Source organism: Mesoplodon mirus (genome assembly GCF_964341445.2).
Source record: "Mesoplodon mirus genome assembly, chromosome: 3".
Taxonomy (NCBI): Eukaryota; Metazoa; Chordata; class Mammalia; order Artiodactyla; family Ziphiidae; genus Mesoplodon; species Mesoplodon mirus.
The window spans coordinates 96,743,391-96,761,721 of record NC_138978.1 but is presented as its reverse complement, the minus strand read 5'-3'; the positions used below and the strand labels follow the sequence as shown (position 1 = coordinate 96,761,721).

At 37.5% G+C, this 18,331-nt stretch overlaps 1 protein-coding gene across 3 annotated transcripts in view; it reads left to right on the top strand.

The window, feature by feature from the left end:
* OLFM3 (olfactomedin 3) overlaps positions 1 to 18,331 on the top strand; it is a gene marked incomplete at both ends in the record, with an annotated part of 186,823 nt that overhangs the window by 133,763 nt on the left and 34,729 nt on the right. For 2 of the 3 annotated variants that reach the window (XM_082616600.1, XM_082616599.1), the window contains one exon: positions 9,692 to 9,820. The exons of the other annotated variant lie outside the window; for it this stretch is intronic. In XM_082616600.1, the coding sequence (XP_082472726.1) occupies positions 9,692 to 9,820 (129 nt within the window). Of the gene's footprint in view, positions 1 to 9,691; positions 9,821 to 18,331 lie in introns of those variants that run through there. 3 annotated transcript variants of the gene reach the window in all.

The window sequence follows — 18,331 nt, the reverse complement described above, 5'->3', positions numbered from 1 at the left end:
CAGTGAGAGGCCCACGTACCACAAAAAAAAAAAAAAAAAATTGGGAACACATCAGAATCACCTGGGGAGCCCTTGCAACCATACTAGTATCCTACTTCAGTGCAGGACACTTAGGTGAAAGTGAAAGAGAAAAAGAAAGGAAGGAGAATAAAGAGAGGGAGAGGGAGAAAAAAGAAGGAAAGGAGGGTGGAAGATAAAAAGGAAAGAAGGTAGAGAGAGAAGGGAGAAGGAAAAGTAGGGAGGGAGGGAGGGGAAGGGAAGGAGAGAGAGAGAACACACTGCAAAGACAATCTACTTTCAATAATGGCAAATATTCCAGCACTCCTCATGCTATACCCTATCTGCATACATTTTACCAGGCACTTGACAAGAAGCATCTATACTAGAATTAAATTTTCAGCCATATGCTTTATGACTCATATTATATGTAAATATTAGAATTCAAACTACTCCTTGTTGACATGTGCATGTAATTTTAAATACAATTTTCTTGATAATGCAAGAGCTTTGATATTTCTATTTACCTCTCCTCCTTCTCAAGGAAAATGCTGTTTTCACAATAATGTTCATTCTTTCTGTTCTCTTTTTTCACTCAATAGCCCTATATTATTATGGTTTAAGTAAATATCATGATTTTATTTTATTAATTGGAAGAGAGGTAAAAATGTACTAGGACAAATGATGCATATTGACAAAGGAAGGGCTGAAGAATATAATTCTCTACTCTTTGAAGCACTGCACAAAATTCCTTATGACTTAAATTTTATTTTATTTTTGGGTCCATAGTAAACTACACTGTCCATTTCCCTGAGTTAAAAATTAAGAGAATTAAGAGCTAAACTTCTAAAACCAGCTCAAGCACTATCTTTTTCCTGACCATTTCACCAGAAGGTACCAATATCCTTTTCTTTTAATCCTCCACTATATTTCTATAAGATTGGAACTATTCAGTTCATATGTACATATTTGTTTATAGTCTGCTACATTCCCAGATTGATAAATTACCCAAAATATGAGGCTGTACCATATTAATCTTGCATTTTTCAGTATTGTACTGTTCCTGGCCCAAAGAATGTACTTAATAAATGTTTAATAGATCAATGCCTTTAAAAGTCAATGAGAATAATGACATATTTCTGCTTATGTTTTTCTAACAACAGAAAATAATACATAATTAAGCTGGGAAATGAGAGAACAAAAAATATTAGGAAGCAGAAAAAAATCATTTATTTAACTTCAATAACAAGAGATAACCTTTGTCAACAGTTTTCCTTTACTTATCCATTGTCAAGTTCATACATATGTCATTGGACCCCTTTCAGATGAGTACTCACAAAGGGAGCTGTTTCTAAGTCAAGTTACTTCTGTCCTCCTAAAACTGTTTTTATAAGGTCAGTAGTTCTTAAATGTGTTGAAACAAAAAAAGACAAGCAAATGAGGTAATGAGCTTGTACAGCTTCATCTATGTGATGGTTATTTTAATGACCTGGCCTTAACTGTTTTTCTAACCCCCTTTTATAAAACTACATAACTCTCACGACACTTTCAATGACGAAGCTTGCCTGACTTGTTTCAAGTCCATATCCTTAGACATTTATGTTTAACTATGTTTGTCTGCTAGAGCTTTCTTTCAAATCACAAAACAACTTTGACTACACATACTGATGAGGGGACAATGCTGACAAATAAGTAGCTAATGCTGCTACGTACAAATTAACTCTGCAGAGCTCCTGCTGTTTATGTGAATTTGTTAAAAAGCAAGCTACAAGTGTAATCTTCTTTTATACTTTGACGTTTGGGGTTATTTACTACTACCTGAATTTTGGTTCCTGCTAAACATACATTTCAAATTTCAAGAGGGAGATAAGTTTTATGAAACAACTTACAACAACCTTTCAGAAAACTGCACATTTCAAGATCCAATTTTATTCTTTCATGCTACCACTGAAACAGTCTTCTTTCTGATCACCAGGCAATTTTCCAACCTCTTTGAGATTTCTCTTTCTAAACAATTTCTTCCAGAAAAGCTTTTGGCAATAATTTAACACTTGTCTGCCCTGGTGAGTTGGGTGAATTAGAAAAACCTGAAAATAGATTCCAATGAAAATGAAGCAGGGACTGAACACTTACCTGAGTCAGTGTCTCCCTGACCTGGCTCTGTCACATTCAAAGATAAACTCAATAAGTGAAGACACATTACTTTTAATTTTTGTGCTCAGCTTTAAGTATTCATTTACTGAGAGCATGCAATGACTAAACGGCAATGCTTCCCCCAAATAATTCCAATTATTTAAAAAGGATTAAACTTGAAATAAATAGTTGCTATAATACTGTTATTGCATGTGTTTTGTATGTATGTGTGTGTGTGTGCATATATGTGTGTGCGTAATACTTAAGAGCATACTTAGAATGTGACAGTTGAGGTTCAAATACTGAACTTGCCCTTAATTAGCTGTGTGACCTAGACTAGCTTACTTAGCTTCTCAGTGCCTCAGTTCCTCATCTATAAGCTGGTTATAGTAACAATACCAACCTCATAGGGTTTGTGAGAATTAAATAAATTCATACAAATAAAGTTCTAAGAGCAGTGCCAGGCAGACAGGCTTAAATAAGTGGCTCCTCAAGGCTGGCCTGTGGGATGGGTATGCTTTAGACCCTTTCTAGGATACTGCTGTCGGCCAATCCCTATGAACCAAGCATATTGGAATCAAGAATATTTTACCCTTTTAAAACTCTTAAAGCTAAACCTTTACATTGGTAATTTATACAAAATTTGATGATCTTCACTTCCTTATTGCTAACAATTTCTATCTCTATTCTCTCTTCTATAAATATGGGGAAAATATACATAAACTTCTTTTGCACTAGAGTAATGATGACAAATATTGATTGAGAACTCCTTGTTTGCCAAATCTTGTGATAAGGGCTTTATATGTAGATGTTTATTTCATCCTCACAAACTCCTAAGGAATCAGGTTCTCTTGTTATCCCTGATTCACACATAGGGAAACCGAGGCTCTGGGAGGTCACACAGCCAGCTGTCTAGTGGTGTCAGGGCAGAAAGCGAGGAGGGGCTTGTGTAACTGCAAAGATCGAAGCTGAGCTCTTAAGTATGGCACTATATCATGGAAGGGACTATATAGGAAATTTGATTTAATCTCTTCATTTCCCAGTTGAGCGACCCAGAGCAAGGCAATGACTAAGTGATGCAAAATTTAAGCCTTTTGCCTTACAGTCTGAGGGTCTCTCTGTCACACCACTTTGCATCCTCCTTTCCTCTAGCCTAATCCTGGATTTGTATTTTTTCACTTCTTCAATTTTGAGTAGAAAGTCACAGTAAAAAAAAAAAAAAAACATGTTTGCCCTGAATATATTCCTCCCCCACACACCCATTTTTTTTCTCCTTTGAAGTAGCAACAAAAGCTGCCAACAGAGGATCCCCCGGGCTTATAGAGCATCAGTCAGCTTCTCAGATGAAGGCAAAGATGAGAAGGCATAAATCCCTCCTTTAGAGAACTTTGCTAATGTTTTTTCACTCAATACATTCTTTCTTTAGTGAACACTTTTTTTTTGCCTCTCACCGCCGCGGCCTCTCCTGCTGCGGAGCACAGGGCTCCGGACGCGCAGGCCCAGCGGCCATGGCTCACGGGCCCAGCCGCTCCACGGCATGTGGGATCCTCCCGGACCGGGGAACAAACCCGCGTCCCCCGCATCGGCAGGCGGACCCCCAACCACTGCGCCACCAGGGAAGCCCAAGTGAACACTTTTAAGACAACCCTGAAACCTCAAGGCAAGAATGGCAAAGCGCTGAATTCTAGGAGCTACAAGTGGTCCCTAATTGATCGCCAGGAGCCAAATGAAAGGAAGTTGTGTGAATGGTCACTCAGATCTCCATCTTCTCCAATTCATTTTATTTAAACTCGTCCTTTCCATAGCCTACAGTCCCTTCCATCCTCCCCTATGTTATTGGAGACAAACTTCATTAACCAAAGGCAAGAGGAAGAAAAGACTGCTTTCATATTTATTCAGGGTTCCAGTGACTTGTGGCTTATCAAGAGAAGTCAAAATAAGAGAGACAGTACTTCTTGGCTTAGACCAAAAGTGCTTGCATTCTAAATATCAAATTTGGAAGGAAAAAGCATTCTTAACTTTTAACCTTACACTATGTTTTTACTCAGGTATACATTCTTCGTGTACACGTAACAACACACATGCAAAATGCAATAATATTACACCAGCTCATTTTGCAGCAAAGGCGGGGGGGGGTCTATTTTAATTTTTGCATTTAAAATGGTCTCCATTTTACAATGAGGGAAGTTCAGGAACAAAACAATAATATATTAATTTATACATTAATTTAATACTTACTGATAACCTGCTATGTACTAGGTACTCTCCTAGGCATAGAGAATACCCCAGTGAACAAAATAGGCAATGTTCCTGCTTTTATGGAACTTTATTTCTAGTGGATAAAACAAATAATAAGATGAATAATTAAAATATGTAGGATCCTAACCTGTGATAAGTTCTAAGGAGAAAAAATGTAAACCAGCAAAAGACAACATGAAATGATCAGATGAAAAGTGTAGAAATTTGAGATAGTGTGGTCAGCAAAGATCTTATGAGAAAGTGATCTTTGAATTAAAACAAAAAGGAAGTGAGAAGACATTTGAGAGACTGGAAGCCCTGAGGTGGAAAATTATCTTGCATCTCTGAAGAACCAGAGTGACTCCAGTGAAGGGAAGGGTTATAAGAAATGAGATCAGAGAAATAAGAGGAAGCCAGATCATGCAGAACCTTATGGTTCATGCTAAATATTTTCACTTTTACCAGGAGTGAAATGGGAATCTATTAAAGAGTTTTAAGAAGAGGAATAACATAATCTGACTTACAATTTAACAGAATCACTCTGTTGGGGGGTTAAAAAAAGGACTGAAGTGGTACAAGGTCAATAATCAGTGTCTCTTGTAATAAACCAGATGAGAGATGATGATGACTTTGGAGCACCATGGTGGCAGTGAGAGTGGTGTAAAATGGTTGAATGCTGGGTATATTTTGAAAGTAGAGATGAAAAGACCTGATGATGAAACTGATAAGAGATGCAAAAAAAAAAAAAAAAAAGAAAAAGTTAAGGTTGAAATCTAACTTTTCAACCACGGAATTGAAATGAAGAAGATTATAGGAATGCTTGCATGTATATAATTTTTTTGGTTTATTTGTTTTGTTTTGTTTTGTTTGCTGGAGATGGGAAAGGCATATCAGAAGCTCATTTTTTTAACATGCTCAATTTAAGATGTCTATTAACCATCCAAGTGGAGATGTCAAGTAGATAATTGGATATACAGGTCTGAATTGATAGGAGAGGTCTGTGAGGAAGAAATGAATTTGGGAGTCATTAGCATATAGATGAGGAAGAATTGACAAAAGAGACTGAGAAAGATAGGTCAGAACATAGAAGGAAAACTAGGTGGATGTGGTATCCTCGAAGATAAGTGAAGAAATTATTTTATTTCAGGAAGGATAAAGTAAAAGTCTGATGAATGCTGTTCATAGGTCAAGAAAGTTGAGTACTGAGAATTGACTGCTGGATCTAGCAACATGGTATCATTGGTAGCCTTGATAAAAGTGGTATCAGTGCAGTAGAGAAGTGTGAACAAAACCTTGATTAGGGAAAGAGAAATTGAAGATGGTGAGTATAGACAACTCTCAGGAAGGTATGCTGCAAAGGGATAGTGAGTGATAGGGGAAATAAATGGAGAGAAAATAGGATCAGGAAACTATTGTTTACCTGTTTGTATTTAAAATGAGTGATATAAGTGGGTGTTTATATCCTGCTGTGAATGGCCCATTAAAGTGGGAAGATTTATTGATATCAGTAAGAGAGGAAAGGATTAAGAGAGCTGTCATTGAGTTGATGAGATGGATGTGATCTAGGGCAGTCTACTCAAGGGTGGTCCAAGAATGGCAGAATGAGAATCAGCTAGGAGACTGTCAGAAATGCAAATTATTTGGCCCTGTGCTAGAGCTAATAAGTCAGACTCTCAGGGTGGGACAAAGGAATCTGGATCAAGCTCTCCTGGTAATTCCTATGCATGATAGTCTGAAAGGCACTGATCTAGTGCAGAGGGGGAATCAACCTTACCTAGGAACACAAACAATTTATCTCTGGAACAGGAGAAAAGGTAGAGTCATGTGGGCACAGGTGAGGTAGGTGGGTAGGTAGAGTAATGGGACCTTACGGAAGTTCTCTTGTAATTGCTTTGACTTCTCAGTGAAGGAAGAAGCAAGAACAACAGTCCTTTTTCTCTATTTTGAGTTGGACTATTAGCTCCAGAGACCCAGAATGACTTTGTGTCACTCAGCAAAGTTGTATTATTCTCCTCATCCTTTGTGACTGAATACGAAGTCAGCATAAACTTTAAGCCTCTTCCTCTACTTTATGCCACTCTTCCTATTTTTCCTCCTTGCTAACAAGAGTCTACTTTGTTTTTTCTAGAGGTCAATTTGGTTCACCTATTCTTTTAGTCAAGCTAGGTTCCCCAGAAACCAACACACACACCTACCATACAGATAGCCCCCAGACTAGCAAGTGTACTGAGTACCAAAGCAATGTTAAACTTTCATGCTCCAGATCAAAGAAAAATAAAATTCCAATGACAGCACATGGCAATATTACATAAGATTACCTATAAGTCTTTCTTGGTCATTAATTCTTTGTTTACTAATTATTTACTATATAGGTTTATCATGAAATCACTCTGGGTGATAAAAAATCTACCATAAAATATCTAATGAATAAATATATTAATCAATAACTTCCTCTCCCACACTTCTCACATCTATTCAATCACTAAGTGCTATCGATTTCACCCCAATTCTTTACGGTATCCATCCTTTTGAGCTCCACTGACAGTTTCTTGTTCTAGGCCCTCATCATGTCTTACCTAAACTATAAGAATATGCTCCTAAGTTACGTTCCTGTCTCTGATATGCTTTGCTGTTCCTACAACCCCCATCAGCCTATCCTGCATTGTGAAAATGCCAATGTAATAATTTCAGACATAAAACTAATGACTTCACAGCCTTGCTTAAAGTTCTTGAATAGCATCCAAGATAATATCCAAACATCTTTGGCTGACCGTAAAGCCCTGGGAGTTGGTAACTGCTAGTATTTCCAGCCTTGTCTCTTGCTACTTTACTCCATCAACATTCACACCATGCTTGTGGGACTTCTGTAACCACTGGGTTTCTTGCCTTGAACACAGGTTGCTACATCCACATAGAAAAATCAGCTTCCCCATCTGCAAACAAGAACCCAACTTATAAAATGGAAATTATAATCAATTTACTAGATTATGAGAGCAATGCAAACTATTTAATCTTTTACAAATCATAGCTATTTTATTTCCCATAACTAACAATCATTATAATTTAAGTTTTCCTATTTCAGTGTGTGCCATTTAAATGTTTTTTTTTAAGCACACATTATAGCTTTTACATTGTTCATAAACATCATCAAATCATAAACTTTCACTGTTGTTCTCTTTCAGTTCTGCAGTGCAGGTATTTGCATCTCTGGGAAATTGCAAGAAGCTTTCCATTTATATTGCATTTTTCTTTATTTCTTCATTTCTTTTTAATTTGCAAATAAGAGTACTGGTTTCCCCTGACATTCATGCTATATTCTTCTAAAGAAGCTATTATTTTGTTGATTGATAGCTCATTAATAAGTATAATTACCATCTGCCATGTTGCATCTTAAATTATCCAGTAATTGCATTTATATTAGTTTTCAATTTTGGAAATTAAGCTCTTAAAAGACACTCTTCTCCTTTATTAAAGTCAGGTAGAGTTCCTGGTAATTTTTCAAACAACTAGATTTGTATATCCACTTTACTTTTTGTTACTGCCACATTGTAATAATAATGTAAAATTTAACAGTCTTTTCTATGAATGCTGTTATTTAATACTGTTATTTAAGTTTATTATTATTATTAAGTTATTTAAGTTTAATATATAAACTATGGTGCTTTTATGTTAAATTTTTCATATGATACGATTTTTGAAAAAGACAAATATACGTAATATTTGGTCTTCTGGGCACTGTGGTTAAAAAATAAGGGTCAGCTGAATTCATCTGGATGTATTCTGAAAGAAAAAATGTAGCCTAGATTTCCAGTTTTAAACTGGAGTCCCCAGTCCAGCTTTAAACTGGAGTCCCCAGTTTAAAGCTGTTTTGAAGAATAAATGCACACACACCTTTATAAATATGTATGTCTTTCAATTTTATTAAAGAAATTCTCTTTATTTCTCCTGCCAAAACTGTTTAAGGAAAATACATATCTTTCCAGATACAAATAATTCCAGAATTCTCCTAAGGAATCAAAATAGTATTTTTTTTCCTTTTCATATGATTCTTTTTCACTTAATTTTCATTCACCCATATTTCCCTTCATGTCTTCTCTCTGTATTTTTATTTTAAACCACATATATTATATAAGACAATGGCCTCTGATTTATTCTATTTGGGACCTGAGATTTGGATGTGGACAATTTTGCAGTGTTTGTAAAAAGAATATAATAAAATTACCCATAAGCCGCAAATTCAATATATACATTTGCCGTCAGAACTCTAATAAACATATCATTGAATTTTACAGCTGGAAGGGGCCTTGGAGAGCAGGGAGTCCACCCCCCACTTATCACAGGAAAAAAAAAAAAATGAAGCCAAGGAGTTTTAATTCACTGGCCAGTCACTCAACTAACTGCAAGAGAACAAGGAGCTAGAGCTCAGATTCCCTGGGGAGTCACAGAAGCCAAGTCTTGTGCTTTTTTAATGTCACATGTTCTCTCATGACATAGACTTGCGGTACTGGTCTGTCATTCTTCACAAGGTGAAAATAGAGTTAACTGAGTTTGCTGTGTGCCTGAGAAACTGCTAAGCATTCATTCATGAAAGCAAAACTGGGAACCTATGAAATTTCTTTATCAGGAGCTTTTCTCCAAGGCCGCCTTTCCTGTCTGTTCACATGTAAGGTGCCTAGGGCAATGTCCTCCACAGGCAGTAGCTATTAATCTCTGACAATTTTTTTAAGAGGCAACAGTGCTAATTTTAGGTTACTATATAAAAAATAATAATTCCTTACTCAGTATCTAATCATCTTGGATATTCTCTGCAGACTTTGTTTTCATGTCTTGTCTAAAAGCACTTTTTCCATGCTCAGAGAAATCTGTGGATATTAAATTTGGTGTTTGAAATGGGCGCTTTGACAGACCTCAATTTAAGGGTGCTATTTTTTTTTATGAAGGATAAAGAGCAGCTGATTATACTGACAGAAATCCCAGAGGCAGTGAACTCTGTTGATGGTAACTGACTATATAGTGGAGCAGGAAAAGCTCAAATTTCCTCCTTCCTTCAACCTCTGCTCTAACAATTACCAGCGAAGGCCTATCAAGAATATTTTGTTTGATGATCCAGCAAAGTATCTGGTAAAGGAGGAAAAGGAAGAGCAGGGCGCTTCCTGTGAGGGTGAGGGAAAGAGGTTCTGTGAGCTTTCCCTGCATGATTAGAGCTTGGGAAGTGGATCTCTTTTCATGCTGTAGATGTGGCGTGCTGCAGTCACGCCTCCCGCTGCCAGCCCACAACTGGGATCTTAATCAGTCACTATGAAAACTCATTAGCTCCACAGCAATGAGTCTTCCACTGCTGAAGCTTGGTGCTGTGCTTAGCACCATGGCAATGATATCAAACTGGATGTCCCAAACTCTCCCATCCTTGGTAGGACTGAACACCACGAGGCTATCCACGCCAGATACCTTAGTAAGTCACTCCGGTGGGTTTGGCCGTCTTGGGAAGTAAGTGCATTAAACCAGTGGGCTTTATTCTGTAAATTGCAAAGGCTGAAATTTTGCTTCTCTATTTACAGGTCTTCTTCAACAATACAATATTTATGTGGTAACTTTAGTCATGGATGTTCCTTTAGGAACACTTTAAAGTTACATCAAAGAATAAACGAACTGCCTGAGAAATTAGTTGTGAAAGGAAATACTAGATTCATTAAATTCTTAATGAAAAGCTTTAATTTATATTGTTCTAAGGTTTTGAAGGATTCTTTCTTTTAAAATATGTTTTGTTTCTTATTATTTTACTTCTTTTAACATCTGTAAAATCCCCATAATTTTTTCTACAGAATATGCTATAGGGTATATTCTAGCTAATCTAGTTTTACTATAGCAGGTTCTTCTTTGGAATTCAATTCCTGTGACTGAAATGCATTCAGTCAGAGAAACCAACCTCTTTTAAACATAAATGAATAAAAAAAAAACCTCAGCTGTTTAAAGCATGACCAAAAAGACCTTTAAGAGAGCCAAGAATCATGAACAGAAAACTTACTTGATAAAATCATCTCCCTGTATTGTTTAATTTTTTCATAGTCTTCTCCTGTCACAAGTCTAACTCCTGTAGTCTTCATTCGTCTACAGTTAGTGGCTTTTTAACCCTTCCCACATTATAACAAATGTCTTTTCTCATAGTTTATTTGGCAATACTCTAAAATATTTCAAATAAAAATGAAAACTATTGGTTATTCAAATAGAAGCTTACAAATTCAAATAGAAGGAATAACCTGGAAAAACAATTTCCCTGCTAGCAAATAAAAAGTACAGAAACAATTAGTATTCAGAGCCCTTTACCTTTTTATATTTATCTGTTTTTTACCATTGGACTGCTTCCACAGATCAGAAAAAGTCAGATACTTAAAAAAAAAAAAAAGCAACTCTCCATTTTGAAGATATGTTTTCAGTTACTAATAATAATTACTCTATCAATCAACATGTAATTAACTGAGTAGAGTCAGATCAAATTAATTACATAATTTGCCAGATTAACCTGGTGCTCAGGGCAACAGCAGAGCACATGTGAGGCACACTTTGACCTGCTTTTATATTTTTACCGCCCTTGAATCACTTATGGTACCTCAGTGCCTCCATTACTGAGATTCCCCTCCTTCCCTGTATGATGTGTGTGGCAGGAGGGATGTAAAAGACATTTGTAGTTATAAAGAAACCATGACATGGCATCAATAAGCAATCACAAAACAAAGAAATGTACATTATTTAGTATTTACTGAGCCAAATTTCCTCACTGTTCAAGTACCTGGTGACTTTTAACAACTTAGTTGTTGAATTAACTCTTTCAAGAAATGAACCTAAGCTAAGCAATTCATGAATAAGCTATGTTTCAAACTTGGTACCTTGGTTCTGATATGTATATTTTCTGTGTCTACAGATATTGGTTTGGTTATTTCCTGTTTCTTGTTGATGGAGGAGAATCAACTTTCCAAAATTATGCATGATTCTTTTAGAACTTCTTGCTCTCTTATGAATTTAAAGTAAATCAATTTCCTTTACCTTCTGATTAGTAATCTGTTGGTTGAAAAATATAAAATATTGGTATGGTCTACAAATGTTCTGACACAACTGAGTCACCCTCTGAGTGACAAAAAATGAATAAAGTTCAGAAAAGTTTACACTATGTTATTCACTGGAATGGAGAAATCATGTTGCAAAAGTGTGAGTGTGAGTGAATGAGTGTGTGTGTGTGTGCGTGCATGTTTTACAGAAGTGCCAAATATTACAGAAGTAATTTCCCCACCTTAACTATTCAAGATAATTGCTCATATCTTAGGATTCCCATGGTGAGAAATGAATGAATCTAGTTCCTACATTAAGATCATTAAATGTTAATGCTGGAAAGGATCTTAGAAACTATCCAGGCCAGCTATTTTTACACTATTTTTTGGCAGCAGTGCCTTTTTTTTTTTAGAATTAAACCTTATGTAATACATTCAGAATAAATATTTGTTGAATGAATCTTGAGGTGGAAATCCAATATATAAAACAGGTCATGGGTCAAATAATAAATTATGGGGGGGAGGCATTTACTGTGCCTCTATCATCTGTTCCCTCCCCACATAATCAACCCCTTTCCCTGGTCAAAATGCCTCCACAGAAACCTTAGAACTCTCAGGAGCCTAGCTGGAAATATGACTGATCTAATCCAACCTCCTCATTCTGCAAGTGTGAAGACTGACCCCAAATGTTTAAGTGACTAAAGAGATTTCCCCCAGCTGGTTAACGACAGAATCAAGGGTAGAAGCAAGTCACCTGACTGCAGTCCTGACCAGGGAAGTCGTCTCACCCACCTTTGCTCTCCTTGCCCCTCCTGGTCCCTAGTGCCACACGAGGTTCTCTCTGTCCATCTAAGGTGGTTTCCTGTGACCCTGGACTCCACTTTCCTTAGATGGAAGGGCTGACAGTTCCCTTCCCAGTAAGTAGAGCTATGATGTTCAGCCCTTCTCAACTCTCTCACTCTACATTCTCACTTTAGACAGTACGAATGGCATAAACTTGAAAGTCTGTGCTTGCAAGTCTGTATACACCTCCCCCAAAAAAATGAATGAATGAATAAATAAATAATATAGGTCTTAAAATTTGTTTTATGTGTTTGTGGGATGTGCAGATGGAAAAAAGTACAGATTTACACAAATATGAATGTGGTCTTTCTTTAACATGGTAGTTTCAAATGAACTTGAAAAAACAAAAATAAGAAATACAGGGTTTTAATCATTAAAGGCAATTAAATCTGCTTATGGCAGATGCCTCTGAAATAGGCAGTGTACGTTTGATTGTCTCAAAAGCTGAAATAGGTTTTTAAATTTCCAGGATATTTTTGTCAGTAAGTAGTTAAACACAGCTCCTTATTAGGGGAATAAGCTCCCTCTGGCTTCTCTTAGAATCTTGAAACATCCCTTTATCCTCCTCTTTGGCCCTGCTTTCTTTCTTTCTTTCTTTCTTTTTCTTTCTTTCCTTCCTTCCTCTCTCCCCCTTCCTTCCTTCCTCTCTCTCTCTCACTCTCTCTCTCTTTCTTTCTTTCTTTCTTTCTTTCCTTCCCCTCCTAATCTATAACTGGGCCCATCTACCTTCGGAGGAGTGGGTGTCTGCAGAGACAAAGCCTGGGCTCTGAGAAAGCTCAGGCTCCCTCTGGCATGTCTCTCTGATGCAGAGTAACTTCCCCCTGAGGCTGAACTTCTGAGAAATCACTCACACTGTGGATTCCACACCAGGAAGAACCTGGAAAAGAATAATTAAATAAGCAGAGGACATTTAGCAGACACCAGCTGTTCTCAATCAGCCCTGCCGCTGTGGTGGGAAGAGGCCTCCAAGGGACCTGTGGGCATCGGTGATTTGTTTTGCTACGTTTTCAAATGTCTAGCCAGCTTCTCCTCATAAATAACTACTTCAATGAGTTAGTCAGTTTTAAGTTCTGGAAAATGAGTAGAATACTCTGACACAAACTCTCAATACTCTCTAAGTTTCTTAATTCACCAATTTTTTTTTTTTTTTTTTTTTTTTTAGTCCTGAAGATATCTGACTCCTCTGTTTTGTACCACTGTTTTTCTTCCCCAAATCCTTAGGCAATGTCCATTTTGTGAAAGACCAACTAAACAAATTAAGGAAATGGATGAGAGAACAGAATGGTAAATCTTGAAAGTCACAGAGAATGTGATAATTGCCTTTTTAGAGTAGAACTGTGGCATAGGTAAGAGAGTAGATTTATTCTTAAGTACTTAAAGCAGAAGGAGAGCAAAAGGGGGAACATTACTAAGAGAGAAGTTCAGAGCCAGTCCTTTAGCTTTCCACCGATGGAAGGGGCTGCCTATGAAGCAGGGAAATCCTTATCATGCAGAGTTCAAGCGGAAACACAAGGAGAATACATAGGAGAAGTGTCACTGAGTGGAAAGACATAGGACCAGACATGACTTCTAATTCCTTCCCAACTCTGAGTCATTATGATTTCCAGAATATGAGAAGAAGTGATCAACCAACCTGAATTTGAGGATGTCTTCGGTTTTGTGTTTAACTGTTTTTGGTCATTGTTTTTATAGTTGTTTTTCTTAGACCCTTGAGGCTGCCTTGAGTGAAGAATATACATTTCTTATTTCAGTTCCAACTAGTCTCATAAGAAATAGGAGGAAAACTGCTATACAGTGACATCTTTATTAACACATCCTCCAGAACACAGCTTCTTTTAGTGTGGTCTGTCAACATCTCTATTATTCCTGTCCTCACATTACTTCTCTTCACAACTAAAGTCATTAGCATGCTAAACCACATTTCATTCTCTGAGACCAAACCTATCCTCAGACAGAAAATTTATAAGTACTTTTCATCAGGTATCTCCTCTAAATCATCAGGTAACTCCTACTCTAAATTGAATAGGTTTTAGTAAATGGATTTTTTTCTGCTTTATTTTCCCCTACCTTGTACACCCCTTTCAGTAGCTTGATCCCTTATTCTTCTTTGCCTCAGTCTGTACTTCTATGAAATTCCCAGACATTCAGCATAAACATAAGACCTAACAATGTTCAACCAGTTGATTCTGTCCTCTTCAAAGAATCAGAATTCTGTCCCTTTGCCTGTCCCTCCACTTGTGTCTCACCAAGTCTTTACTGCTAATTATTCCTTTGGAGTCTCAACTGCTACTTGTTTCCACATTGTTTGGATAATGCTCTCCACCTTGCTGGGTGCATCTCCTCTAAAGCAAAGTTTTTTCAGCTATTGGTGAATGGACATAGACCATCTATCTGCAATTTATCTGCAGAGGATGAACATAAAGAGCTCTGATCTGAAAACTGGAGAAAATTTGTGTAAGTCCCATATATAACATTTACTAAACGGGTGATTTCGGAAAACATTGCTTCGGTTCTTTGCGTTTCAGTTTCCTCATAAATAAGATAATGTCTATTTCAAAGGGTAGTTGGATCAAAATAAGTGAGACTAATACAAGAGAAGGGGTTTTATAAAAAGAAAAACATGCTGAAATGCAAGATTTTTTTTAATTTTTATTTTTACCTCAGTCTTCAGGATCTTTCTTTCCTGTTCAAAGCCCCTGAAGTTCTGAGAGACTTCTCACACAGTAGCTTTGTATTTATAAAGCATAGCTCTGTAATTAAATTGTAAGCAAAAAATCCAAACTTGAAATCCAATTGTTAAAATTATCATTTTAATTCTCCTATTTAGAATATGCCTAAATATTTCATGAGTTTTGTAATATTAAATACTGCTAAATAGTTCACTTAGTTCTTCTAATTAACACAAAAGGTTCAAAGAGAACTGCATCAGTAATCACTGTGATCAGCAATGCTTTGGATAGCAATAAACCGTATGCACCCTCCAGGTCCAAGTAGTCAGCTTCATGGTAGTTCAGAAAATGCTATCAGAATTATCTTCATCATATATAAAAGGGAATTTCAGATAACTGGTGGTGCAGTATGGGGGTTAAACTTTCAAGCTCTGATGTCAGACTGTGCAAGTGCAAATCTCAGCTCTGCTGATTACCTCTTACATGACCTTGAGCAAGTTCCTTACTGTCTCTAAGTCTCAGTTTCCTCACCTATAAAATGGTGACATCACCTGGTTCATAGAGTTACTGTGATATTCAAAGGCAGTTAATGTATGTGAACTGCCAACTAATGGCTAGAGCACCATAAATGTTTGCTATTACTATTATATGAGTTTTACCGACACCTAAGTAACTGCTCTTTTTTTTTTTTTTTTTTTTTTTTTGCGGTATGTGGGCCTCTCACCGTTGCGGCCTCTCCCGTTGCGGAGCACAGGCTCCAGACGCACAGGCCCAGCGGCCACGGCTCACGGGCCCAGCCACTCCGCGGCATGTGGGATCCTCCCAGACCGGGGCACGAACCCGTTTCCCCTGCATCGGCAGGCGGACTCTCAACCACTGCGCCACCAGGGAAGCCCAGTAACTGCTCTTTTAAGTTAAAATGAGAGCAGATCTTTTCTCATTGGTATCCAAAACCCATCTAAACATTTCTTTCCACCTGAGGTCTTAGCTGGTTTTATTTTTATCCTCTTTTCAATGCCAGTATGGGTGCCATAAAAGAGAACACTAGAGACGCTCATAAGGCTTCCTTTATTTTATCACTAAACCTGACACAAAAGTCTCTATCAAACCCACACAACTGTCAAGCACTCATCTTTTATACTAGCTTTTTTCTCTTTTGAGTTACCTTTTTCTTGCCAGAGAGGTAACTTGCTATAGTTGAGATCATTCAGACTAACTCTGTAGTAGATAAGGCCATGGCTCTTTTCAATAATTCTTACAAGAAGACAATTGAAAGTACAAACACAACCAGAGTCTACTTTTATTAAGCTGACACTTCAGGAAGAATGCTAAATGAACATCAAGCCCTATTCACCTTTTCTGCTTCCCTCATTCCAGAGAGCAACTGACACCTTGCCCTGACATTATAAGCTCTTTACTAGTTAGCCAAACACCTGGCAAGCGAACATCAATATTAATGATGCCAGGTTTAATAATCAGTATTTGCACTGCTGTTAAAGATATTTTAATATTATAATTGGGTGGTCCCTGCTCCTTTATACAAAAGCTAAATTTATTCTAGTGAGAAGCCTTAATTTTCTGACGTGTTTGAGATTTGTGTCCAATGTCAGGAAAAGCCTAGCTGAAACTGTAGAACCTATGTCAAGATATATTCGTCCCATACTGTTACACAGCTTAAACCTTTAATTACATCATTGAAACTACTCTGCTAAGCTGTACCTATCTCCATTCTGTAGATGATCTCTTTGCATTTTTTCTTCTTTAGTATGAAAAGATTATCTTTACGATCTTATCTGATTCTAACAATATATAATTCTAAGTACATCTTTCTGTCCCAATCATAGTCAGGCATAAATGCTAGAAAGAAGAAGTAAGGGGAATCAAAAGAAAGAAATGATAATGAATCCAATACCTCAGAAATAAAAGGCAACATAGGACACTTCTATGAGCTATCTGAAGGAGGAGACTAAAAGATAGGTTTGGCACCATTTCCTTTTCATTACAGACTAAGGACAAGGACTGTGACATCTTTTTGAATTTCGTGAGTTTATAATTTATAGCTTCCCCATGATTGTTGTTGGAATGCCTATAAGCACCCTATAGTAATTTTCTCTAAAGCCCTTGAAAGGAAAAAATCTGTGTGTTGGTTGATGGTATGTGATGAGCTAGGGCCTGGGAGAGAATAAGCAGGAGATTATATCTGTTCTGCTGAAAATTACAAGACAGAAGATGCCACAGACTATGGCAGCTCTGTGGAGAGAGGTCAGGCTGGTTTAGTCCTTTTAAGAATCTGCTTCCAGGCTTCCCTGGTGGTGCAGTGGTTGAGAGTCCGCCTGCCGATGCAGGGGACACGGGTTCGTGCCCCGGTCCGGGAAGATCCCACATGCTGCGGAGCGGCTGGGCCCGTGAGCCATGGCCGCTGAGCCTGCGCGTCCGGAGCCTGTGCTCCGCAACGGAAGAGGCCGCAACAGTGAGAGGCCCGCGTACAGCAAAAAAAAAAAAAAAAAGAATCTGCTTCCTACCAGTCAAAGCGCTCCAGTCTAAAGGCAAACAGACCAGCCCAGTAACACTGGGCATTGTGCAAAATAGTTCTCTGCTGGGCACCATTCACCTCCAGGTTCCTAGCCCCATCTCAGCCTTTCTTTCATCCTTCCTTGTTCCAGCCCCTCCGGCCTGAGTCATTAAAGACCTTCTTTTCTAGACAAAATTCATCTCCCTCTTCTCCTGATAATATAAGAAATATCTCCTTATCTGCTGATTCCCTGGAAACCATAGAGGGAAGGACAAAGACTGAAGAATTTCAGATCCCAGCTGTAGAAGTTAGTCAGAGCTTAGCTAGAAGGAGGCCCACTGGTTTATCTGATATTTCCACAGGAAAAAGAAACTCAGATGCAAATTGGATGGTCTGTGTATGTAACACCTGTCAGGTAGGTTTTTCAATATCCATATGATTGACCTTTAAGAACGATTATCTGGATGTTCAGCATCATATTAATATGGCCATAGCACTGGAATTAAAAGCAAGATTCTATAGCTATACAGTCCAATAAGGAGGCCATGGTGGCTATTGGGCACTTGGGATGTGGCTGCTCCAAGTTGAGGTGTGCTATAAGTGTAAAATGCACACTCAATTTCAAAGAGTGTACAAAAAAGGAGAAAAAACAATGTAAAGTATGAATGAATAATTTTTATATTGAGTACATGCTGAAATGATAATATTTTGGATATACTGGGTTAAATAAAATATATTATTAAAAGTAATTTCACTTGTTTCTTTTTACTGTTTTAAACCTGCTTACTAGAAAATTTAAAATTATACACGTGGCTCTCATTCTATTGGACAGTACTGCTCTGGCTTCATACATAGCTCTACTATATACAAGCTGTGCATTCCTAGGCAAGTTAACT